This window comes from Oreochromis niloticus, linkage group LG11 (assembly GCF_001858045.2).
Source record: "Oreochromis niloticus isolate F11D_XX linkage group LG11, O_niloticus_UMD_NMBU, whole genome shotgun sequence".
Taxonomy (NCBI): domain Eukaryota; kingdom Metazoa; phylum Chordata; class Actinopteri; order Cichliformes; family Cichlidae; genus Oreochromis; species Oreochromis niloticus.
Window position 1 is genome coordinate 20,093,350 of NC_031976.2, and position 26,098 is coordinate 20,119,447.

At 43.1% G+C, this 26,098-nt stretch overlaps 1 protein-coding gene across 3 annotated transcripts; it reads right to left on the minus strand.

Annotated features, from left to right (window-relative positions):
• Nucleotides 1-168: 168 nt before the first annotated feature.
• On the minus strand, nucleotides 169-26,018 carry epb41l4b (erythrocyte membrane protein band 4.1 like 4B). 3 transcript variants are annotated; one of them, XM_005472726.3, is made up of 23 exons: nucleotides 24,436-26,018; nucleotides 22,171-22,275; nucleotides 22,035-22,077; nucleotides 21,444-21,522; nucleotides 21,136-21,180; nucleotides 19,658-19,710; nucleotides 16,843-16,963; nucleotides 16,038-16,125; nucleotides 15,854-15,942; nucleotides 13,163-13,232; nucleotides 12,916-13,085; nucleotides 11,626-11,735; nucleotides 10,832-10,865; nucleotides 10,545-10,578; nucleotides 10,330-10,433; nucleotides 7,368-7,507; nucleotides 6,137-6,258; nucleotides 5,950-6,063; nucleotides 5,792-5,847; nucleotides 5,556-5,708; nucleotides 5,277-5,397; nucleotides 4,952-5,085; nucleotides 169-1,203 (listed from the first exon to the last, which is right to left on the minus strand). In XM_005472726.3, the coding sequence occupies exons 1-23, from the start codon at nucleotides 24,712-24,714 to the stop codon at nucleotides 1,140-1,142; spliced, it is 2,328 nt and encodes a 775-aa protein (XP_005472783.1). In that variant the 5' UTR covers nucleotides 24,715-26,018; the 3' UTR covers nucleotides 169-1,139. The 3 variants fall into 3 exon arrangements, with proteins under 3 accessions (XP_005472783.1, XP_005472784.1, XP_025767001.1); XM_005472727.3 differs by lacking the exon at nucleotides 4,952-5,085; XM_025911216.1 differs by lacking the exons at nucleotides 169-1,203; nucleotides 4,952-5,085; nucleotides 5,277-5,397 and having other exon boundaries at nucleotides 5,575-5,708; nucleotides 6,137-6,272.
• Between the last annotated feature and the right edge of the window lie 80 nt (nucleotides 26,019-26,098).

The window sequence follows — 26,098 nt, forward strand, 5'->3', positions numbered from 1 at the left end:
CAGGCTGACTCACCGCACTGGCAGATACCTCACTAAAGTCCCGCACAGCACACATCTTTTGTTTCATCGCAGGGAGGGTGAGAGGCACATACCTAACAAACCGGCAGGCAGGGCGAGGCCGAGCCACATTCCCATGTCAGAGGAAGAAAAGAAACAAAGATGCTGCTGCAGAGTTGTCAAACCGATGATGTGGCCTTTATTGAGATCCAGTCCAAGGTAGGAAAACTCAATCAGCAACATACAGTACAGGCGCAGATCATGTGCCGCCTCGGATTGTGACAAAGAAGGGCTGAAATGAAGTTGTTGTTTTTTGCGCACTAATAAAATATTTCCAAGGGTCTGACCTCTGAGGCCAGATTTGGTTTTGAGCTGCATGTTTAAAACATAGCAAAGGGACGCACGAGCTGTTTTCCATGAACACCTGTAACACAAGATCAAGGCTGCTGCCCCACAGGAGCTTTGGCGCCTCCTGGTGGGCACACGGAGACTGAGGTGTCGAGATCTTCTGCCAGTTTTCACTTTCAACTCACTCTGTTCAGGATTTTCTTTAAAACCACAGATGCTGCAGATGTTTTTTGCGTGTAAAAAATGGATATCTGATATAGGAATTACAGTACTGAGGTAAGCATTTACAACGCCTGCTCTGTTCTCAGGATATCAATGACTATTTACATTTTGAACAAACTGATTTGAAAGTGAAGTGACTTTCATTTCAGGAGAGCTTTTTACATGGAGATCAAAGCTTCAACAGTCGCTGTCTGAAACACAGTTTAGGCATCAGCACGGACACGGCGATAAAGACGATGAGGATGAACTCACACATAAACAGAAGTCCAAAGCAAAATCTGATAATCGTTTAGGGAAACATATTAATCATGCAGGCAGCACCAGGAATACAGTCTGTAGCTCGTCTGTAATGCATGTGAGTGAATCCACTTGTTTCCATTTCGCTTTTTTGTACAGGTTCAGTTCAGTTATTACAAAGAGCCTTCTTTCTAAAATAACAACTAAGCAAATATAACAACCGCCTTTATGCAAATATAGATTTATAACTGCTAAATGTGCAATGCAAGTATACAAATGCTGACTGACACCAGTGACTTTGGGACTTCTTAGCTTCCGTCTGAAGGGTCGAGGTCTCAGAGCTCTGTCATCAGGAGCGCTCTCAGGATCTTCTCTCTGTCCACCCTAATTTCTTCTCCGCTGCAGACATGAACATATGATTTAACAGCTCTAGACTTGAACTTTTGTTTCTGCAACAAGGTGAAATATCATTTTCATAACAGAAAATAAAAACATTTTTACAACAGTAACTATGACAGAAACAACACAAAGTCTGCGTTACAAAGACAAAGATAAGAAGTTGTGTGGCAATTTAAGCTGTTCATACACAGATCTTACACTCATCCGACGCTTTGTTAGGTACACCTTGCTAGCACCAGTTTTTACCTTCAGAGCTGCTTTAATTCTTCATGGCACAGAACAACAAGGTGCTGGAAACATTCTTTAGAGATTTTTAGGCCCACATGACATGATAGCATCGCGCTATTACTGCAGGATGTCAGCTTTACATCCATGATGTGACTCTCCTGTTCCATCACATTAAAAAGCTGCTCTATTGAACTGAGATCTGCTGATTGTGGAGGTCATTCGAGTGCAGCAAACTCATCGTCATGTTTAAGAAGCCAGTTTGAGATGATTTGAGCTGTGGTGTGCTATCGTGCTGGAAGCGGACAGACACAGTAGCAACAGTCTTCAGGCTGTGGTGTTTAAATGATGCACAGATACCGTTGATATGAGCAGGATGGGTGGATGTTTTCATGTTGTTGTCAGAAATAGACCAGCAACAGTTTTTCAATCTTCTATTTTCCAATTCTGGTGAGCCTGTGTGAACAGGAGCCTCACTTTCCTGTTCTTAGCTGAGTGGAACCTGGTGTGGTCTTCTGCCGCTGTAGCCCATCTGCTTCAAGGTTTGAGGTGTTGCGTGTTCAGAGATGCTTTTCTTGGTTGGAACAAGTGGTTATTTGAGTAACTATTTCCTTCCCACAGCTAAAAGCAGTCTGGCTATTCTCCTCTGACTTCTATCAGCAGGACATTTTCACCCAGAGAATTTCCTCTTTTTCAGATCACTCTTTAAATCGTAGAGATGACTGTGTGGGAAAATCCCAGAAGATCTGCAGTTACTGGAACACTCAGACCAGCCTGTTACCAACAACCATACCACCTTCTAAGTCACTTCTTCTCCATTTGGGGGCTCGGTTTGAACTTCAAGAAGTCATCTTTAACATGTCCAAATGCTGCCACGTGATTGGCTGATTAGATATTTTGTTAATGTGCAGTTGAAAAGGTGTACCTAACAAAGTGGCCAGTGGGTGTATATCGTGTTAGATAACATGAACTTCATGTCATCTAAAGGCTGCAGGGAATGACTAATGAGCTAAACGTCTAATCAGCACGTTCATAAAAGGCTAACGTCGCCACAACAAGTCATGTGACTTTCAGTGAAGCCAGAGGCTGCGACTGCTTCTGATGGGACTTCTCATTATAGTTGATCAAGTTTGTGTCTCCAGTGTGATTAGTTATTGTACTTCTAATTTAATTTTTCTAGGTTATATTAATTTGTGGTGCATATTAAGTTGTGCAATATTATTTAATGTCGTTGCGTAATTGAGTTTATTATGTGATTGATTATTTAATTAGCACTTTATAATTTTATGGGAAACTTTTAAGTTGATTATTGTAGCACCTCGTGAAAGGCAATTATAGTTCCTACTTGCTTGAGTCCATGGTAGGACTGCTTAGAGTGTAACGTGCCCTGAGTAACGTGGACTTTGGAGAAGAATGCGATGCTGGCTGTCTCGCCACGTTGCTGTTTATTATGGAAGCTACTTTAAAGAGAAGCTGTAGCCCACCAAACAACCACAGCCCACAGAGGCCACTACCACAGCAAGGTGGAGCATCAACCTTTCTATTACACCGTCATATTTGTATATATGGGTAAACAGATGAAGTCAGAAAATTAGACTTTTATCCTAAGTGAGTTTTTACTGAATGTGTAGCTCAGCCTTCAAGCTTCTCTGTCACCTCCTAAAGAAATAATCATCTTATTGGTTTTGGAATTGCTGATGTGATTTTATTACACTGCATTATGTTTTATAAAGTGGTCAAAGCAGCCCGGCTGCCAAATATATGTAGAAAATTAAAGTAGCATGAAAGTGAACTGCCCCAAAATTTAACTTAACCTCTTCAGTGGAGGCTCGTTTTCAGTTCTAGGGCGCACGTGTTTATAAAACCATAAGTGGCGCCATTTTTGAAGCTGTACTGAAGGGGCCATCTCGAACTTCATTGACTGAAATGCAGATATTGTTTGTTATGCTCAGCTTCTGCTGCAGCTGTTAAAAAAATAAATCAGTGTCATTAGCTTATTATTGGTTTAAGGTTGCTATTTACACCCTAATAAATAAATATGTGGGTGAGTTTGTGTGTCTGTTTGTCTTTTGTGATGTCACCGTAATTCTGGGCTTTTAATGATTTCTTAGAACTGTTTGTTTTCCAGGGTGCAATGATTGTACAGCATATTTGGGGAATTGGATGCACAAGTTTAAATTTGCTTTTGGATTTTCTTAATCTTCACAGAGTCCACAGTATACATAGAGGCTCAAATGTACCCACTAATATTTGGTTAAATTTCCATTTAGCAAGTTGCATCTCGACCAGACATTTTTGGCAGCCTCAACAAGCTCCTGGCATAATTCTGGCTCGATATTTAATCACTCTTCTTGGCAGAATCCATAGAGTTCATTTCCTGGAACAGATCTAGTCTACGAATTTTCAATCAGGTTGAGGTCAGGACTTTGGGAACGCCGTACCAGAAGCTTAATGTTGACCTGCTTTATCCATTCCAAACTAGTTTTGATGTGTGTTTGGGATCATTGTCCTGTTGGAACAAATAATCATCAAACTGTCTAGCTGTTGATTTGAGGTAAAGTTGTAGAATTTGGAGGTAGTCCACCTTCTTCATTATTCCATCCACTTTGCGATGGTACCACTAGCAGGGGAACAGCTACCGCTAACACCACTTCTTCCAGACCTTTGCAAAGTGGAGACACATCCGAATAACTTGTTCTTGTGTACAGCTGTTTGAACCGATGATCCTGAAATCTGCAGTTGTTTAGAAATGGCTCCAAGAGACCTTCACAGCTTGTTTAAATCCACTATTCTTCTCCTCAGATTCTCACTGAGTTGTTCTGAGTATTAGTCAGTCAATGAAACTACCAGTTGCAGTCAATCACGAGCAATAAGGACAAGTTAAAAGGTCTTGGCCTTGTGAAGTTAAAAGACATTGTAGAACCGTCGGCACCACTTATTACAAGATTTAAGTAAGTCTGTGTGAATTAGAGAAAATAATAAACTCAAACTTGTGCTGTATGCCGTATGCTCATTCCACTTTGGAAAAACAGCAGCTCAAAGAAATTAAAAGCCCCAAATTATCATGACATTCATTCTCGTGATGAGTGGATGTAAACTTCTGACGATAACTGTAACCATACTGTAACAGGAAAAATAGTGAGATATTGTCTTGATATTTTTGAAATAATATCAAAAACTATTCTGGATCCAGAAGCTCAATTCATGCATGGCGTGGAGGGTCATTTCAGCACTGGTGGAGCTATGCAGTCTCGGACAGCTCTTGTTTACAGCTTTGACATGATGGAAATAAGATTTTTAATATTAGTCAGAGTTTTCCCAAATCTCACTCTGAAAATCCTCCTGTCTGCGTCACACGGTTCTTCACTTTGGCCTCACAGTTTAGCATCAGTTACTAACTGAAACAGGGGATTGTTTTTCATGTGCAAGCGTCAAACAAGAGCCTGAGGCTTCAATACAGCACTTGAGCAAACCAGCGCTGTATAAAAGTGTCCAAGAGAGAAGAGCGAGGAGGTGCGTTTACCTGTCATTATGGGCAGCAAGGTAAGGAACCAGGTGAGGAATGGAGCTACGGTAGTAAGAAGGGGAGAGATGAGGGGAGGGCGAAGGAGAGGGACAGCATGGACTACCCAGCTCCAGTGCTGGCATATTATCCCCCTGGAATACACATCAGTGTAGACACACACACACACACACCACACACAGACAGACACACATAATTACAGATAATGCAGAGAGGTGTGGAAATAATCCCCCCATAAGTGGAGCATAGTGTACTACACAAAGACCTGTTTTAAAGGGTTTTTAAAGTGCCTGTGTGTGTGTGCATGTGCGAAGATGTGTGTTACCTGTGGGTAGATAGACGGCTGTATCTGTTTGTCCAATGAGCTGCTAGAACCCGACTTTGCTGTACTCTGGGAGGAGATGGCTGCGAGTGCTTCAGGGAGATTATCTTCATCTTCATGGTTACTGATAAGCAACAAATGGAGAGACTATAAGTGGCTTACACGACCTGCAGATCGCTCTGAACAAGATGTCACTATCAAAGAGCAGAGATAGCACGGCTGCTGCTTCAAGTACTCTGTGGAGTATTCATTTTCCACTCACAGCAGGCGATCTGTACTTACAAGCTGAACTGCCGGACCAGCCGTTTCCTGCGGTTGGTGCTCGGGTTGGCTTTGGGCTGGAGCCTCTCTGGCGTCAGGTTGCGATCTTGCCTGTGGGGCGTCTTTTCTGCTGTCAGACTGGACGCCGCTGAGTCTTGGGAGGAGCTCTGATACCTGGAAATGAGAGCAGTTACTCAGGAGGGTAAGTTGTGTTGTGTTTTCAGAAAGAGGTCTAAACATGTTAAAGAGCTACTGGCCTCTCATTCAGGGTCTCAGTTGAGCTCTTCCCTCTGGGTGTTGTTGGGGCTTCTTTCTTTATTGTGGAGAAGAAATGCGTAGATATGCTGTTAGTGACACCACCAAGTGCGCAGGATGTAGGTCAAATAGCCAAAGGCGAGCGTTATTTGGTACTCACTCTGAAGGCTGCCTCCATCTGGGCCTTGAGGATGTTACATTTGAGGTGGTCGGGGAGCATCGCTGGGGAAGCAGGAGGGTGCAGAGACTTTTCAGACAGCTGCTTCTCCTCTCCCTGCCGGGAGAACAAGGAGAGGTCAGGAGACTAAATCTCAGTGAGTAAACAGCGTGTGGGAAACGTGACTGACCTTGTTGTCGATGTTGATGTGCAGCGAAGGCCAGGGAGGAGAATCGCTTTCAGACTCCAAAGCCTTGAGCAGCGACTGAGAGATGTCGAACTCATCTGCAGGGAAGGGAGGAGCCTGACGTTCTGATTGAGACAAATTGTAATGAGAAAAAACAAACAACAAGTCACTTTTTTACTGTAAAGACACAACAGATGGTTTGACAAAGCAGGGATGGAAAATGACTATAATCTAAAAAGGTTTATAATTCAATTTACGCTGGCACAAGAGTTTGACTGTCCTTAATTTCACCACAATTTGATGGTATTTTAAATGATTAACATCAATTTTGGCTGGGTGGGGGCTTTTTGGTGGCAGGTCAAAGAAAGTTTGAGAACCGTGAGATACTTTAAATCCATATTAATGTGTTTGCAGATGCTTCACGACTTACAAACAATGCCCTTAAACAACTGCACTTAAGTGAAGAGTGCAAACACAAGAAAAATTAGCAGTATTTAACCACGTTTACTTCACTTGTATCCTAGCTCACTACAGCAAAAGGCAACTGAATTATGTTTGATAATCTCAAAGCAGAAACCCAATTTAAAACTGCATTAGACACATTTAAAAACAACCAGAATCATCCCTCCTTCACTATTGAGGAGTAAGTTCAAAGTGTTTTCACCAAAAATCTCCATTTCGGTCTCGTGTGTCCAAAGGACGTTATTCCAGGAGTCTTGTAGACTTGCTGTCATGAACTTGAACATTTAACATGCTAACTGAGGCCTGTAGAGTCTGAGATGTAGCTCTTTGGATTTTTTTGTACATTGGACCTCGGGGTAAATTTTTCCAGGAACATCCACTCCTGGGTAGATTATGGTGAATAGTCCAAACCAGTAAACTGCCAAAACTTTATACAAGTGCTCAAACAACAGTTGCTTTAAGGTAAATATCCTACATTAATACAAAGAAAAAAAACCCCTGTGAGCAAGCACTTGGTGACAGTTGGACCATATTCCTTATTTCGGATCATCCAGCTTTCATATCATGTGCATCTTTAAATCTGTTTTTACAAAGTTGAAATCAAACTCTGTCGCGCTGTAGTGGAAACATTACATCTCAAAGTCCTCAAAGTGAACCTCAAAAACAAAAAGAGCTGACAAACAGGCGGCACCGAGCATGACAAGAAGCATCAGCGTGGCGTCTAGACACACCACAGATTTGTGCAGCCCAGCCTCAGGCTGACAGTACTCACTGTTCTTGGTGTGCGTGTGGCAGAGCGTGTCCTGGCTGTGTGTGTGCCGACGGTGGCGGTGGTGGATCTTGCCAGAATACGAGTTCTCGTTCTCCTCGACGCTAAACTGATGATCTGAAGCGAGCCCACTCAGCGGGAAACTGAAGATGGCACATGCAATCAAAACACAAACAACCCCCCCCAAACAAAATGGCACTTAAATATGACAAAAAGTGTAAGAACCGCAAATAAGTAATTATCGTGTAATAAATCCAAGCTCGTGACTTGAGTTTTTCACAGCAATGTAACCCTCCCTGTGTGGATGCTGAGCTGACTGTGTAACGCAAAACCAGAAGTGCAATTTCAACAGTACATTTGCTTTTCTACATGGTAAAGAAACACTGCTTTGGACCTAAAATGTGTGTAAAATTACATGTAATTTCTGTTAAATCTGTTATTGAATCATTTGTGTTACTTCATTAGTAGAGTACAAAGAACCATGTGGGGGTATTTATCAGTGGGAAAAGCTTTAAAGCTTATGAAAAATACAGTTAAAAGTCTAAAATTTACACTCGTATTACATCTTCCAAAGCCATCCAGTGGGCCAGATTGAATTCGTTTGCAGGCCGATTCTGATCCCGGGCCTTATGTTTGACACCTCTGGTGTAAGACAATGAAGGAATGGGCTTTGCAGTTTCTGCATTTTCACTCATAAACCCTTTATTTCAGAAGCAATACGGCAACAGTCCTAAAGGCATAATGTGATTCGAGTAAACATCAAAAGTAAAAGGTGACACACTATAACAGCAACACACCGACCACGTCTTCTGTAAACACTTGGTTAATTTAGCAAATCCATAACCTGATGTAACATTAATATAATGTTTATTCATAAAAACAAAAAACAAATATTCACTCTGAAAGGACAACACCACAAATGCAAGATTCAGCTTCATGTTTCTAAGTTCACACTGAAAACTATAAATTATACACAAAGCAGCTTAATCCCTAACCCAGCATTCACTAAGTGCAGGACTGGACCCCTTCCACCTGTTCAGAATCACTTTATTCAGCACTCACAACACTTTATTTCAAAAGTGAGTTTAAATAATTTAGATGCCACACGATTTACTGCAAACGAACAAAGAAACAAACACAAAAGCACTCTTAAAGGCAGATTTGAGATTTGAGCACAGCAACCATAATCACATAAAACATCCACAAGCAAAGCAAGGCACAAACGTATCACACCCAGTCCTATCTTTGTCTTATTTCTGTTCCACTGGCGTCTTTTTTTTTTTCTTTCTTAAATATGACGCTGAATGTCTGAATGGAAAGAGCAGAGTGTCTGAGAAATATAAGAGCTATGTCGACTGGGCATTTAGAGCCATAATTAAATAATAACAATATTAAAGTGCAACAAAATTAAAATATATCGTCTTATTTCAACAATTCCTAGCTTGTTTTTTGGCTTTTACTTTACTTATATTTTAGCAAATTGCCACCTAATACAGCACCTAAAGTTACATTTAAGAACTTCCTGTTTGAACGTCCCTGTGACTGTACAGAAAACTAATCACATGTGATTATTTTCATAAGAAAATAAACTAAATTCTCAGGCACAATCTTGATTTTTATACAAGATGCTTTCGACATTATTTGAAAATATCCTCAAAAAGACTTTAAAAATGCACCACATTCTTATTTTATCATTACAGAGGAGCAATTATGCCCATTTCCAGCTTCATGCATGACTTTGAGTTGAAAATAACCCTTATGTATCTTATACTGGACCTTGGTGCAGCTCCTCAGTTCATCCTGTTGGAATAAGGCTGTTTAGCTCATCTCTCTTTAATCCTATATTTTTCAAGCAATCAATTAAAAAAGAATAATAATAATTTATTTATTTAAACATCAGCAAATTAGCATTAGCAAACTCTTTTCCTGCAAAAATCATGATGATGCCAGTCATTTGTGCACAACCTGCAATGGCCCCACCAATCAGGAGGTTTCAACAGCAGGCAGGAACATCCGCTCTCGATTACATCACAGGGAAATAATATGGAAAAAAATCTGAGTGTTTTGAGCTGACTCATTTATAACTTTCTCTGTGTTTAATAAGAAAAATCCTCCATCGTAACATATAATCCGCAGCGCATATGAAAAAACACAAGGACGAACATAACAGGCCCCCTTTAAACGACAGGAGTGGTGCATTTTTAAATCCTGTAATTGCAGCTTTATTATTAAGATGAAGGCACACTGTGTCTAAAAGGATGTGATGATAAAAACTGAGCTATGACCCGCAGAATGAGTAAACTGTAACGATCAGAGGTGTAGAGGCTCTTTACCTCGATCGCCTTCGTGATCTGTGTCACCGCTGCGTAACCACAATAAATAACTTCAAGTCCCCTCACCCGATGTCTTTGCACAGCTCTCTCTCCACGTGACCCCCTTGAACATTATAAACCTCCATCCTGCTCGATAAAGTCCTTTGCACTTGATGGGTGTGTGGTTTTTTTGCTTTTTTTCTAGTATGCAGACACTGAAACACATGAGATGATGTGACAAATGGATGAAGACGTGGGACATTTCACGAGGATGAACGGCGACAGCTCCGTCACTGGAGCGTCTCTCTTTGGGGGTTGCCAGTCTGTGCCAGTGTGAGTTTTGAAATAGATTCCTGGGTTAAGAGGGAGGTCAAAGTTCGGTCATGACCTTATCCCTGTTAACCACAGCCACGGATCCTTTGGCGATGCTGCTCTTTCGCTCCGGGACGGGGGGAACGATGGACACCGGACTCTCAGCCTCAAAGGAAGGCCTGAACGGTTGATGGAGGAACGCACACACGGATGGAGGCAGACGAGACACACAGGAAGACAAACAAACATATGAGGTGTAAGAGGGACATGAAATGTGATGAAAAACAGAGCATGTGGACACATCCTGAAGCTCTTCAACAATCCTGTCCTTTGTCTCTTACCTGTGAGGTGGTGTGTGTCTGGAGGGCTGCAGGTAAACTGAGGAAGTGAGCGTGGGGTGGGGTGGATGCCAGGGCTCGTGACCAATGGGAATGTTGTGTTGGTACTGGAGAGGATCGAAGAGATGCTCAAATTAAGCGTCGCTACTGGGACAAAGCACACCGCTGGCTGCTGCTTGTGTTAGTTTTTGAAAAGTGGGTCAACTGAGGTCGCTTACCTGATGCAGACTTGGATTGGGGCTGGCGTGAGAGCTGTGGAGGAAAAAGCAGCGATATCAGATCTGTATCATAACTCGTTTTTAAAGCAGGTGCATATATATTACTTCAGAGTGCACTGCACAAGTAAACCCTCTCAAAAGCAACAACTTCTCTTTTACAAAGGGCTGTTTCTGTGTTAAGATTAGCCAGGCCGTTAGGTGGATTAAGGTCAAGGTTAGGGGAGGAGGAATGAATGCAATAATCTGAAAGTGCATGCGTGCATTATTTATGTCTGTGTCTGTTTTACCTGATGTGTGGAGGCTTGGCTGGTGAAATCGCAACTGACAGAGAGAGAGATACAAGGTCAATTAGAGCAGAAAAATACAGAAGTCAAAAGCAGAGCTGCAGTTTGTCTGTGTGCAATTTTTCAAATGCCCTCTCTGGTCTAACTGTGCCGTTCAGTCTGGCCTCTCTGCAGACACGTTATTACTCCAATGCTGAGCTGTTACCAACACTCAACTCTCGGTTCATTCGTATTCCGGGGCTGGGTGACGAATCCAAATCCAATACATAAAAGGTGTTTGGACGTCAATACCGACAGTCTCAAGGTAAATACAGTTTGCAGTGTGCATTTGATCATTTATGTGCGATAGATTAAAGTGAGCTGCAGGCTGCTGGACCTTTGAAGCCTCTGCAGCTCACAGAAGGTGGGAATTATGGAGGAGTGAAGAGTACAGCAGGTGCTTTTGTGACGCTTAAATCTAACAACCTAGAGTTTCTGAGCACTTTCTTTAGAAAAGAAACCCGGGCTGCTTTTAAGCCTATTGAACTTGTCAAATTATCACTTAGCATTGGACATTTGTTTAAAAGAACAGCCCTTGAAAAAAAAAGAAAAAAAAAGAGGGGGTCCACTTTTCCTTTCCTCTGAAAAATAAAACAATATGTTCAACAGTTATTCTCTGCAGCAATTTTTACATTTTAAAGCCAAAAACATGCTGAACTAAAACAGCGCAGAGCCTTCATAACAACGCTCGCAGCCACATAAAACACAAATCAGGCGCTGATACTCAGTCGTGTTTTGTATGAGCAGATAAAACTCACCTTTGCCCAGCGACTGTGTGCGGGACGGGTAGCGCCTGCTCGGCCTTCTCTCGAATGTGCTGGCCCTCCTCAGTCTGCCTCCATGAGTGGCCTGGTACTCTGTTTTCCCACTGAGACAAACACACAGCAAAAGCGGGTGAAGAGTGGAAATGATTATTACTAAAAGCACCGACAGTAATGTCAAAGTGCAACTGAGCTGCAGTCTGACTGAATTCATGCAGTTCATCAGAGGAGACTTAAATGGAGTTTCTAGATGATTATTCCTTTTGGTGCAAATGACGATAAATGGATGATAAACTGAAAAAAGTTCAGGCTTACACCTTTAATTAAATTTGCTTAACCAAAGTTTTCATCAATTGTTTAGAATTAAGAGCCGTTTTTATGCACAGTCCTGTGTTTACAGAGACACACTTTACTGCTTGTTTGTGGGACTTTCTGCTTCAGTTTTGTATTTAATAAATGAAAAGCTTGACCAACTTTGGCTTTAGAAACTCTTGCGTTGGTTTTGCAGTATGCTTTGGGTTGTTATACGTTTCCGCTGTTTTACAGCATTTAGCTGACAATGAGCAGAGAGTGTAGACACTGTAGTTTTAAAATTCACCGTGTTGGTGTACAGAGGCAAAACTGTAATAATCATTTTAAATGTAAGTCCTGCAGTTACTATCAACATAAAATAAGCATTTTCCCTAAGCCCAGAGTGTCCCCTGACTTAATTTTAAGAACCACTGACACAGAAATCGCTCTCAGTCTGAGCAGTTTCACATGGATTTCTTTTAAACTGACATAAACTTTCTAACGTGCTTATCTCAAAATTTCTATAATGAAAACTCTGAATGAAGACTTAAAGTTGGCACCGGTATGACTGTTATGTCAGACTGCATTACACACAGTTCCACTGTTCCTGTTTTTACTTCCACCACCTGTTACACAAGTGTTTTTCTTTTTTTAATCCACAGAGTGCTTTTACAATGCTGTGATTTAGCTGCTCCGACAAATGACAGGAAGTGCCCTTCAAGTGAGAGAATTTGCTTTGACCATGTCTGATAATAGTCGCAAGAAAACAAACAATATAAAGGGAATATCTCAGTCACCATAGGAACAGATCCGTGTAACCATAGATACCCTGTAACCATAGATACAAAGGCTCTGTTTTATGTGACACATTACTCCCCATATGCTGCTAACGAGTGCTGGCCACAACTACCTGAGAGTGCCAGCTTCTATTATCCCCCTTCAGCAAGTCAATTAGACACTGCTCAGAGGAGGCGAGACTCCGTCGCTGCTCTCTACCTGAATCTGAAGCGGGACCCGAGTCGCGTGAAGTCACTGCGGCCGGCCCTGCCTGCCGTCGGCTGGCGCAGGCGAAAGAAAGCGTGACTTTCCACGGCACACTTCCACAGGTGTTTGCAGCTCCTGGCGCTGGCCAGCTCGAACACGAAGGTGTGCTCCTGCTCCCGACCCTACACAACAGAGAATAACCATAATAGCCTGAGAGATGACTGCGCGCGGGCACGGCATGCAACGTGAAGACACAAACCTGATCGTCGTCCTCCACCACCACCAACGTGAGTCGACTCCTTTTGAAGTCCAGCCGAGTGATTTTGGGCCTGTGCAACACACAAAGACGCACGGATGAATGACCATCCCACAAAGAGACACAACAGTTTGAGTGTAAGTACGAGTGAGGGACAGGTGATGAGAGGATGCAGTATGAAACATCGGCTCCTCGCAGAGTGATTTTGGATTTCTTTTCACTTCCCAAACCCCATCCTGCCACTTGGCAAACATATACTCAGCTCTCAGTAGCTCTCTTTTTTCCTGGCATGCCCTTCCTTCAAAGTTTACACAGTCCACACCCTCCACCCAGGCTGAGCAGGTGCCCCACTTTATGTTTTATCACTTATGCCACATTTTGATTGGCTCTAGGTTGTAAATGTTGACACATGCCTCTCCAGAAACACGTGGTTCAAAAAGAGATGAAACTCAAATTCAATTAGCAGCAGAATAGCAGCAGACAGAAGAAGTAACAGTTTAAACAGTTACTGCTTTTTTTTTTTTACTTGCCAGAAGAGATAAATAATTAATTTTCGTGAACAAACTCTTGTGTCTGTTTATTTTTCTGTCATCAATTACATTCATTCAACATGTAACTACATATTAAAACATCAGCTATTTGTGAGATTCCCTTTTCCAGTTTCATTGTTTTCTGTGTGTTCTGTGCAAAAGTCTTGAGTCAGCTCTTATTTTTATTTTTTTTTTATATATTTTGCTTCCAAGGAGTGAGACGTGTTTCTAATTTTCAAAGCAGTGGCGAGTAATAGTTCTCCAGGTCTTTCTGAAGGTCTTTCAGGGGTTTTCTTTGGACATTGGCTTCTTCTTCACTTATTTTCAGTCCAGTTCTTGTTCCTGACAATTTTCAGAGGAATGCTTTTCTGTTATTTGTTAATCCACTCAACACTGACCTATGAGTCATTCAAGCATAACAGCAGCACCTCACTCAAGGAATGAACCAGTGTTGTGTCTTAACATCACAGTCAAAACACTGGTTTATCCTGAAGAACCAATTTTAAATGGTATCTTTAGGCATCTTTAAGCCCCCCCCCCCACACACACACACACCCCACGCACACGCACGCACACACACACACACACACACACACACACACACACACACACTTCTTTAGTTTAACTTTTTGAAAATGAAAAAGATAAGACAGTTTCACAGGCATAAACAAGGTGATTCCCGAAGAGCTATTAGATGAAATCTTGGCATATCTCAGCATGGAGTCCAAGGTGAGAATGCCCTACAAACAGAATCTGAAAGTAGATCGGTAAAATAGGAAAAAGATCCAGCAAAGACCTGACACAGGACCTGAGAAATGCTCGTGGAGCTCCAGTTGATCCATCTACTGTTCATTAAACAGAAATGGTGTCAATGAAGGGCGGCTGTCAAAAAAGTCATTCTTAAAGGAAGTGAAACGGGGAGAGAAGGCTGAGGTACGCTAAAATACACTAGAACTGGAGTTAATTAATCAGTGGCAACAGGTCTGATGGAGTGAGCAATCCAAACATGAAGTTTTTGGGTTAAAAACATCGTCAGTGTGTATAAAGGAGGTCAGTAGAGAGGTACAACTGTGAGCATCTACATTCATCTGTGAAACACGGTGGAGGCTCCGTCATGGCTTGGAGCTGCATTTCAGACAGTGGTGTTGGGGTTCTTGTCAAAAACTGATTAAATTATGAACAAAGAAAAGTAGCATCAAATTTTAAGACACCCTGCATTACTATCTGGGAAGCATCTGATTGGCAACAGCTTCATATTGCAACATGACAGTGATCACAAACACACTGCCAGTGCAGCAAAACATGCACAATGAAACAATATCAGTCATGCACTGGCCTCACCAGAGTTCAGGTATAACATTATTGAAGCTGTGTGGGATCATTTTGACATAGAACACAACAAAAGGCTGCCATCATCCAAAGAAGAGCTTTGAATGTCCTTAAAGAGGCCTGGAGAACGATTCCCAAAGACTACAAGAAAGTTGTAAGGAGAGCCCAGACTGTGTGTGAATAGTAAAGGTGATCATACCAAACACTGACATTTCTATAATTCTGCAACAGAACTGTCCAGACTCTGTTTTTGCCTCGAAAACCGTACTTCCGATGATATTTGCAAGTGTTTCAATAAACAGCTGCACATATTTCCCCTTTTTCTATCCAAACACAGAGAAATGAGGAGTGACTCAAGACTTTGGCACAGTACTGTGAGAAATTACTGGATTGTTTTTAGTTGTTAGGTATTTGCTTACTGAGAATGTGGAAAAAATAAATGGTCCTTCATGGATTTCCAGAGCCTAGGGTGACACCTCAAACCATCTTATTTCGCTCAGGTGAGTTTAAACTGCCAAATTCTCCTAATCTAAATTTGCAATGACACAGTTATAAAAGTAAAGGCAAAAACACAGAAACACTTCCTTTTTGAGATATTCATGTTTTGCAAATAAGCGACAAGAATTATTACTTATGAAGGCAGAATAATGAATAAACAAAACTATCAGTAAGGTTAGGAATTTTGGAAATGTACGGTCTTCCTACATTCACGGAGTTTGTAAGGAAACTAATGTTCACTGCTTGTGTTTTCTTACATTTTTGTGTTAAAATCATTTACATAAGAAATGTAAATAAGCACGTTTCAGGAAACACAAGATGAGAGTTGTGCTCTTACCAAAAGAAAAGTCCGATTTTGCTGACCCCCTCATATACCAAGATGCCAGTTGGAGTGAGACCCAGTGCATATTCTCCTCCATCTCTGCCCTGCGGACGAACAAGCACACATTTATTTCTAACACACCTGAACTTCAGTGTCACACAAAAACCGATACTGGTGTTAATAAAACACACTCACGCACCTTGACAAAGTGCATATCTACTCCGTAAAGTTCCAGCCACTTGCATTTGTTGAGAAAAGAAATCTCTGCTTGAGAAGGGCTCTTTCCCCTGAGGAAATAAAAGCAGACACCATGGTGAGTTTTCACAACAAAAATACCGCTCGCTCCATCACCTGAAGCCCCGGCCACTATATTTGGCAGCTCAGTTGAAAAAAAAAGGAGAAAACTATCAAAATCGACGCTTGCCGCGTGACCTCTGCTGGAGATTGGTGTTAGTTCTGAGGGAAACGCTCAGTGAGTAACTGTCTGTCTGCATCCTGATTCAGTCTTTGTGTGTAGGCATGACTCAGTGAACTCGGTCTGTCCTTGCGTGGCTGAGTCGGCCCAGTGAAGTGCGGCGTACGCGTATGTAATCTAATCCGAGATGGGAGCAATCAGTGCACTGCTGGGTTAAATACTGCCCGGAATCAATCAAGACCCTCCGGGGATTAATCCCATAATCCTTCACACAGACCAGCGATAGCCAGGCCCGAGGAGGAGAGCACAGAGGGACGGTGAAATCAGACACCCGGTCAGTGAAAACGTTGGTGCTGAAAGGCTGCAGCAGAATGACTTCCTTTGCTGCTCAGTGCTCAACTTTTTGCCCCACTTGTTCCATCCAGCGAGGAGAGAAACCAGCTCAGGTCAACTGGATGCCCTCCAGTAAGCTGCTTTGACACAGCAGAGGTATTGTGGTAACTGGTGCAAAAAAATGTTTACGTGTCCTGGGTTTTAGTTTTAGAAGGTCCCAAATTTAAGATGACTAGAAACACAGCAGGCTCCTCACCTGAGCGTCAGCCACTGGTTGAAGATGTCTGCCTCCATCGCCGCGCTCTGTCTGGGTGTGAAACGAAACTCCGACACCAGCTCGGGAGAGTGCTCCAAGGGGTCGCAGTCTCCCAGCTCACCTGCGTACAGATAATTCAAGTACACATGCACAGACGCACATCAGGTGAGCAGCATTCAGACCTTCGCTTACAAACAAAGCTTTAGTTAATGAATAGAAAGCAACAACACAATAAATTGCTACAGACTCAGCTGGTCTGGTTAGGCCAGTAGCTTGTAGTGACTATTGTTAGCAAGCTTTATATAGACACTGGCTTTATTGCCATTACCGAGTAAATTAGAGGTGCGACTTTCACTTAATTGCATGACCATCCCAGTAAAAAAACAAACAACAACAACAATAACTACAACAAAACCAAAAAAACCCAACAAAAGAAAAACAAAAACCCAACAAAACCAAAAGTATTTACAAGAAAAAATCTCAGACATATCAGAAACATTTGCGTGTTTTTTTTGTCATGGAGCCAACCAAATCACGCCTCAGGCATCATGTGGTAAACAGGATGTGCCACAGGTACACAACAGCCATCGCCTCCTCTGAGCAGTTCCAGTTCATTTATGGTTATAATTTCCTTTAGTTTGATTTTCATTGAACACCCATAACACACTGCAGCTGTTTTTTTCACCTCTTATAAAAATTTGGGACTTTAATTTTGGAGGTTCTGGGTCATGAAATGCATATTTTTGTGTCCAAGTGCATCATTCCTGTTTAAAATCCCTTAGTCTGGTCACGACTTGCACAAGTTGATTCTCAAAAGTGTCATCTTTTAAATATAACTAATAACTAATTTTAGAGCTTTAAATAAAATCAATCATTTAATTACGTTGCATTTCTTGCAGCTGCAGCACTCGACTAACTGGTTTTTGCCGCCTGACTTTTGGAACCATTTTCAGTTTCAACAGGCTGTTGCTTGGACACCTATATTAACTTTTGCAATTGGAACCAAAAGCACCATTTTTAAAAGATTTATTCATTTATTTATTTATTTTTACATTGGTTGTGCCACCTGACTTGGAAAGTGCACCTGCCTGCATAATAGATAAGTTTCCTATCCAGTTTAAGAGAGAGCTACAAGCCTTTTCAGACAGCCACATAGAGTCCAAGGGGTCCTCTGTATAATTAAATATCACTTTCACTACTATTACTTCAAAATAAAATGTTTATGGTTGTGCCACCCTGGCATTTGAGAAGATACAAACTGCTGGACAAAATGGTTTTAATTATCTCAGCAGCTTTTAAACTGTTGGTATTTATACATTTTGGTTATTTTATCAATAAAAAGTGTATATTGAGTAGTTTATTTTGAAATTATTAGCATTTAAACACCATTTTTAATAGCCTTCTTAGACTTCTCATTTTTAAACAGACAAATGTGCCGCCTGCCAGTTTAGAGTATTAGAAACCAAAATATAAAAACATATAGATTATGCCATAATATTATTAATTACCCTGCAAATGGATTCAAATTAAGAAAGTTTTTTGATTTATTTTACAAAGTAATGACGCACAGATGCAAAAATATGAACATATGCAAATATTCTTACCTAAAATGACCCTGGTATGCCTGTGGTGCTGTTACACTGTGGATTACTCCACAGACTTTACTCCACAGTTTGCTGATTAGTCTTTTTTGAGAGCGCTCATCAATATGGAATACTAATATTAACTGATTTTACCTAATGGCTCGCTCCCACTAGCTTAAAATTAGGACGGTAACCTCATTGTGACGAGAAAAAAAAATAGTGGTTGCCTGGTAACCACACTGAATTTTTTTTTGCTTATCAGTAATCAATTGCACAAACCTGTGGAGACCACTTTAGATTGCAGGGTGACTGCACAGGTGGGAGGCAATCTGTCTCCAAACAATTGCAGTCTGACTAAGACTGATTCCTAATCAAGTAACAGCTGTCTAATTTATAAAAAGCAAGATTACAAACACGCTGCAATCAATCTGAGTCACTCTGAGCTGATGAGCTCAGTCTCTTTTTAATAAAGGGACGTCACTATTGGCAGAGGGACGCCTGTTTCACATCATTGAGGTTCTCGTTGGACTTAATGTGAATTTTTGTGGAACTAGACGACAACAGATTGCAGCAAATTGACAATTCTGGCATTTTGGTTTCAATGCATTATCACAAAATGATAACTGAATATACTGAATTTAGCAGAGTGACTGCATCTTATTGCCGTTTAATCGTCCTCCAGACGCACCACAGTCGCTTTGAAGACAGCGACTGACTACGAGTGGTCATAGATTAATCGCCGTCTTTGAAGCAACCGTTTGAAAAGCAATAAAATTACAAGTTTGTCGCACACAGTCACAGTAGTTTTGGCAAAACTGCTCCAACCGCTCTTTCCCCTTCTGTAGGTGTAACATGGAATATTTGAGTTTATTAGCTTCTGTGAAAAAGCTTTGGCATTTGAGAGGAGAGGTCAGGCACCTGGAGGGACTGGAGCCACAAAATCATTCTGAGCTTAGTGTAGTACTGTTCTCAGGGTCTCTGCTGATGCATATCATAGATATCAAAGTAAACACAAGTGCATTATGCCACAAATAAATAGCAGTTTTCCTATCACAGTGAAATAAATGGATATTAATGGCTTTGCACTCAGTCCAAATCAATCTAACAGGTTACACCGGGGTTTGGAAAACTGTTAACACTATGAGTAATAACTGATGAGGTTCTCGGAGAACATAAATCTCTGCTTAAGAGTAAAAATAAACACTGAAAGTGAGTTTCCAAAGTCTACTTACTTTGTAAACAAAATGCCGCAAGCTCTATAGCCACATCATACGGACATTTCAACCTGGAGAGAGAAAGAGAGATGCTGATGGTGAGCGTTTTTTAGTGCGAGTGACACACTGCATGAAATCAAAACCACTGTCCTGCCCATGGTGCGATGTGTACTCGTTATCATGTGTCAGAGAGACATAAAAGTGGCTGAATGCCCTACGCTGTGTGTGTGTGAGCATGTCAAGGAGGAGAGGCGCAACCCTTTTGCTAAAATAAGCAGCCCTCTGCTGTTCTTGATCTTGAGCTTTATAATAGAGCTGGACTCCAGGGATCCATGGCCCAGATAGAGGCAGGAGGAGGGAGATGGGGAACACACTGTCTGAAGTGTGTGTTTGTGCAGGCAGGTCTGTGTTTGTGAGTCAGAAGCAGATGCCACTGTGCACAAGTCTCCCAAACTCCAGTGTAGGTGACCTGTGTGCGTGCCGCTACAGGTGAGTGTGTTTACTCCAGTTTTAATGCTGCTGATGAGAGCCGGATGGCCTCATAAATGGAGAGGAAGTACCTACAAATGACTTGTGACTTAACAATGAGCTGAGCTAACCGAAAAAGGAGTGGCAACAGTTTTTCTCACCTTCTCTACAATAAAGAAAATATTCACAAAATATTCAGCTGTTCCTGTGTAAAGAGAACAATACCTTAGTAGGTAAACCTGTTAAACTGCTTGCAAGTATCTAATGAGCCAATCACATGGCAGCAACTCAGTGCACTTAGGGATGTATGACAAAAGACCTGCTGAAGTTCAAACTGAGCATCAGAATGGGGAAGAAATGTGACTTAAGTGACTTTCAGAGCAGAGGGGAATGGTGAGACTGGTACGAGATGACTAGAAGGCAACAGTAACTCCAGTAACTAAGAGGAAATGCAGAAGAGCATTTCTGAATGCACAACACATCGAACCTTGAAGCAGATGGGCTACAGCAACAGAAGACTGCACCAGATGTGATTTCTGTCAGTTAAGACCAGAAAACCGAGGTTATAATCCTTTTCAGGCTCCCACAAAAAGTGTCGCCTGATCCGATGGGTCAGAATTTGGCGTAAACAACATGAAAGCATGGATCCATCCTGCTTTTTATTTATGGTTCATTCTTATTGACCGTATCCATCATTTCTTGATGACACTGTACTCTTCCTCTGGTCTCACCAGGATTACACACCATGTGACAAGGGTTACCCCTCACCAGATCTCAATCCAACAGAGCACCTTTGAGATGTGGTGGAACAGGAGCTTTATATCAAATCTGCAGCATGTGTGACACCATCATGTCAATATGGACCAAAAATCTCTGAGGAATCTTTCCAGCACCTTGTTGAATCTGTGCCATGGGGATCCCAACCTGACACTAACGAGGTGTCCTTAATATGTCATGCATGTGTGTGTGTGCGTCTGTGGGTTTATTTGGAATTATTTGTGTGCACAAACTGTGACGATGAAACTTACTTGTCAGACAGAATGTCTTGTCGAAGCTGCAACACAAACAGATACCTGTCGGCGAACAAAACCGCAAAACAAACAAGTGAGACTCTCGCCCGAAGACAACATAAATCAATTGATGTATCAAAGGCTGCTCCTCATGTCTGACACATAATTTGTTTTAACAAGTCTCTGTCCTTGATTTGAATCTGCCCATAGCAGCAAAGTAATTAGCCCCACGTCCCCTTTGGACCTTTACACCAGGCTCAAGAGAAAACCGTGTGTGTGTGTGTGTGTGTGTGTGTGTGTGTGTGTGTGTGTGTGTGTATTTTTACCTTGTAAATTCCTCACGCAGGTTATTTGGCTCTGAAGAGTAAAACTTCACCCTGAAGAACAGCTTGTACGGCGGACCGTCTGAGAGAAAGATAAAAAGATATGCGAGTGTGACAGAAAGGGACGAGGCCGGAGAATAATTCAATCAAATAAAATCTTCTCAGAATTTATTTCATACGTTTAGTCTCGTCGTCTTTTCATCTGCTGCATCCATCACTGCCACGAGGTCCGAAATCTTTTCATCTCCCAATTTGCTTCAACCTACTTTCATATTTCTTCCCTGCTTCCCTTCCACATTGATCAGAGTTACTTTCAGGCTACAGACCTACCACCCTGTGAATAAACGACCGGCCGACAGGTACAACATCCATCTCCCCACCTCCCGTGAACCATTCAGCCCCCTGTTACAAGCTGGTGAGCAAACAAGGCTACGGCTCCTAATGCACATAGTAATCACTGTGTCAACATTTGATAATGCTCCACCTGCTCCCCACTCACCTGCTACCACATGCGCATACAGCGCACTGCACATTTTCCTACACACATGCAAATAGTCCTAATTAGAAAAACAGCCCGAGGCGACCTGAGCTTACCTCGGATCTGCTTCTTTATAGGCTTGGACATATCCAACCAGTGCTAAGAGAGAGAGCGACACAAAGAATAGAGAGGTGAGAATGATTTTCATCAGCTTGCTTTCCACATTGATGGACGTGAGAGCTTGTTACTCACTGAAACTTGATCCATGTCCATGAACTGCAATCCAAAGTACTCTGTCTCAACCAAATCTATGTGATACATGATCTGGTCGAAAAGGTCCTGGCCTTTGGACTTGCTCTGGGAAAAGCAAAAGTAGAACACAGGAGGAGAAATTAGTTATTTCTTACACTCTCTCTCCTGTCGTGTTGAGCGGATCTTCCATGGTGGATCGATTTAAAATTGAGTTGGGGGCGTCAACCTGTTAGCACAGTCTTAAAAGTGAATTAGAAACAGGCCTGGTGATCACATTGGGAGGAGAAATGACTTTTACTGGACGTGTAAGTGGGTGTAGGTGTGTGTGTCCAGGTCAAAATGAGAAGGACAAGCCCCAGAGGGAAAGGCCCTTATTGAGGCCTTTCCTATAAACACACAACCAAGACAACGAGTCGGTGCACCTAAGCACAAACTGCAGCCGTTTGCCGTTAAATTTATCAGAGCATTTTACGAGCATCCCCGGATGAAGACCTAACCCTGGTCTGACCCACATAAAACACAGTGGGTGTGTAGGAAGATGACAGCCTTGTACTTTGGATCCTGATAACCAGCCTAAACTTCCTGGTGGGTGTATGAATGTGTGAGGAAATCAGTGGTATTAAAGGATTGGGGACAGAAAGAAATCGCTCCTGTCCATTCTCTCTGCAGCGTGCGTTGTTTACAGGGGCTGATTGTGACCTCCATCAAGAGGACGTGCAATCACGCGCCTCGCAGAGTCACGCGCAGCGAGGTGAACAGCTCGTTCTTCCTGTTGTCTCCGGGCCTACACTCAGTTTCAGGTGACACACTGAAAGCCCTCATTAGTTGAATTTCAGCCCCGTTCAGCGCACTTGTAGGAACAACAAGAGCACATGAACAAACTTGTTCCAACACACCTGTGACTAAGCCGGCAGCTCGTCGAGCCATGTGTCACTTTCAACTGTAATGCCTTGGCAGAAGCGGCGGCTTTGTGTTGGAGCTGTAATCTCGCCGCAGGACGAGAGAAAGGCTCTCCACGCCACAATGCAACGGCCGAGCGTTTCGGAGGTGACGCACGCACGCAACAGCTTCGCTGACACACGCAACCTTGAAAATGAAAACATCTTATGAGAAGCCACTTACGCACACACGGGCCCACACGCTCGCTCATCATCCCACCTACCCCCTCGCACAGCTCGTAGCACTCGTCTGTGACACAGAGTCCCCACAGTGGTAAATCAGATCAGGGAGTCGGGGAATAGAGAGAAAGGAGAAGAAGGTGATGGATGGAGAGAGACAGAGGGAGGTGGAGGATGCACAGGAGGGAAAGAACAGGAGAAGAGTGAGGAGGCAGAGTGTGAAAGAGTAAAATGATGAGCAAGGGAGCAGGCAGCAGAGGGAGTGTAAAAGGAGATTAGGAGGGAGAATGGCACAGGGGAGGGAAGGTGGGGGAAAGCGGAGATTGCTTGAGGAAGATCAGATACAAGCAAATAGAGAGAAAAGAAAGTGAAAGGAAGATGTGCAAAAGAGCAAACAGGAGGGGGCAGCTTCAGCTCTGAGTTAGTTAAGAGTTCCCAACAGTCAGAATGGGGAAGCAATGCGATGAATCGGATGATCATAACACCATCTGGAGCTGCAACCACTCACTGTACAAGAAGAGACGTGCTCACAGATACGCACACAAATACTACAGGGACTGAAACTTTGGTAAAAGGGTCTGTGCCAAAATCCAAAGAAGTGCAGAGTGCACTGTTTTCAGTTCGAACCGAGGGCACGACTAATGATAAGGTTATTCTGTGGTCATGTTTTTTGTATTGTGTAGTGAAAAGTGCCAAAAACAATGCCCCACATTCCAACATGAGGTCTCAGAGCTTCTCATTTCCTTGACCCCTGTGAAGTCTAAATCCAACAGAAGTCACCAGGAGCCAGAAAAGAAATTAAAGTGTCTTCACGTTTATTTGGGCAGTTAATTAAACTGAGGGGAGATAAACAAACAAAAAAAAATCTTGCTCTCCCCCTCATGGATTAATCAGCAAGACTAATTGCCCGGGTCCTAATTTGTACTGCATGCCTGTTAGACAAACAGAGAGGTAAAAGGCTGTAATAAATACTCAGTTTTACACGTCCTCTAACTACAACTGGGCTCGTTAAATTTCAGGACAGGAAATCTGCCTCGCGTTTCTTATTTTTTTTTGCAAGGATCCCCAGGAAGATCCACAAAGACCCCACGACAGAGGAGGTGGGGGGAATACACAACTGATGTGCCTTGCCACTTGAGCCACTCACGGGCAATTCCACATTGACATCCGAGCCGTCCAACAGCAGGACCCGACAGGTGATGGTGGTCCTCGCCGTCCCGGCGGCCGGGATGTGAACCGACGATCCCCCGGTGACCACGGCGGGCGCGTGGACGACCTGCTGCTGGTGGGCCAGGAGCAGGGGGTTCCCGGATACCCCTCCTGCCCCTCCTCCTCCTCCTCCTTTAGCGTCCCGCTCATCCCTCTCCCTCTGCTGGAAGCGGCTCAGGGAGCGGCGGCTGAACGTCCGGCGCAGAAAGCCCATCATCTTCTTGATCCACGATGAGAGGAGGTCCGCGCCGCGTCCGTGAAAACTGCTCCGCGAAACAGTCGCTGCAGCCGGGGTCCTGTCACTGCTGCCTCCTTCACCACCTCCTCCTCCCCGGGGCGAGGAGTCACTCAGCAGGCACGGAGGAGACTTCAGGGCTGCCGATCAGTCCTCGGGCTGGATGTCGGCAGCAGGGGGGGACTCCAGCCGCATACTAATGAAACTACCACAGATCGACCACCGAGCAGCCAACCAGTTGATTTCCAATCATCCAGCCCTGTGTGAACGACAGGAGTCGCGGAAATACAAGCAGCCCTCCTCCTCTTCCTTCCCCTGTCCTGTCCTCTCCCGTGCACCTGCCTCCTGCTTCGCTCGCTGTTGCGCACCGACTCTAAAATCCCGGAGAAATCCCGTCCGACGCTCCGCAGTGGGGACCCCTGAGTCACAAGGGGCCGAGGGGGGAGGAGGGAAGTCTCACCACCTCTGGACCGGACTTGACCCGGCGGCGGTCGCTACTGATTATTCCCACCGGCGAAGCGAAACTAGTCTACCTCACAGGTAAAAGTCAACCAGCGAGAACTGGACAAACAGCGTGATCTGCGCCTGCGTAAAAACACAGCACATAACAAACTTCTGTTCCTCCCGACTGGCCGACCCATCAACACCGGCGAACCAGCGCCACCTGTCTGCCATGGACGCGCCAGGGCTGGGAATAAATCAGAGCAGATCATTACGCGGTTCCCAAGGTGGGGTCCGCGGTGCTCCAGGGGGGGCTTTCTACAGCATAATGATGATGATTTATAACCCTCTGCTCTTCAGAGTCCTACCCACCGCTTTACAAGTAATTCAATAACAGTTTCAATCAAACTTTATTAGTGCAGCATCTGTCATGCAGTGTAATGCGACTCCAAAGTGCTTCACACACCCAACAGATGCAAACAAGTTACACATTATGAGACTGACGCACGCAAAAAGTACAAATAAGAGATCAGATCTGTAAAGAGCCAGTGGCATTACACGCCTTCCATCACGCTTTTATTTAACCTGCTTTATTTTATTTATTTAATTAGACTAATAATTAGATGCAGGGTTTGTGAAACATCTGCACAGCTAGAATTTAAAAAAATCTGGAAAAGGAACAAAATGTAGAAAAAATATGTTTAACTCTTTCTCATGTTCCGAGTTTATAAGTGCACACGCCCTACTTTTTCAAGTGTTTTTATTCCTGTTACACTGCCTAAAACATGACCTCGTTCTATACTTTCCCTCACTTTGTCACCCTGGAGCTTCCTCTACTGTAAATATATACATTTCTTTACACAGCAGACTGAAAATATGAGCCCTGTGGAAGCTCCAGACTCATTCCTTCTCTTCTGTGATGAGT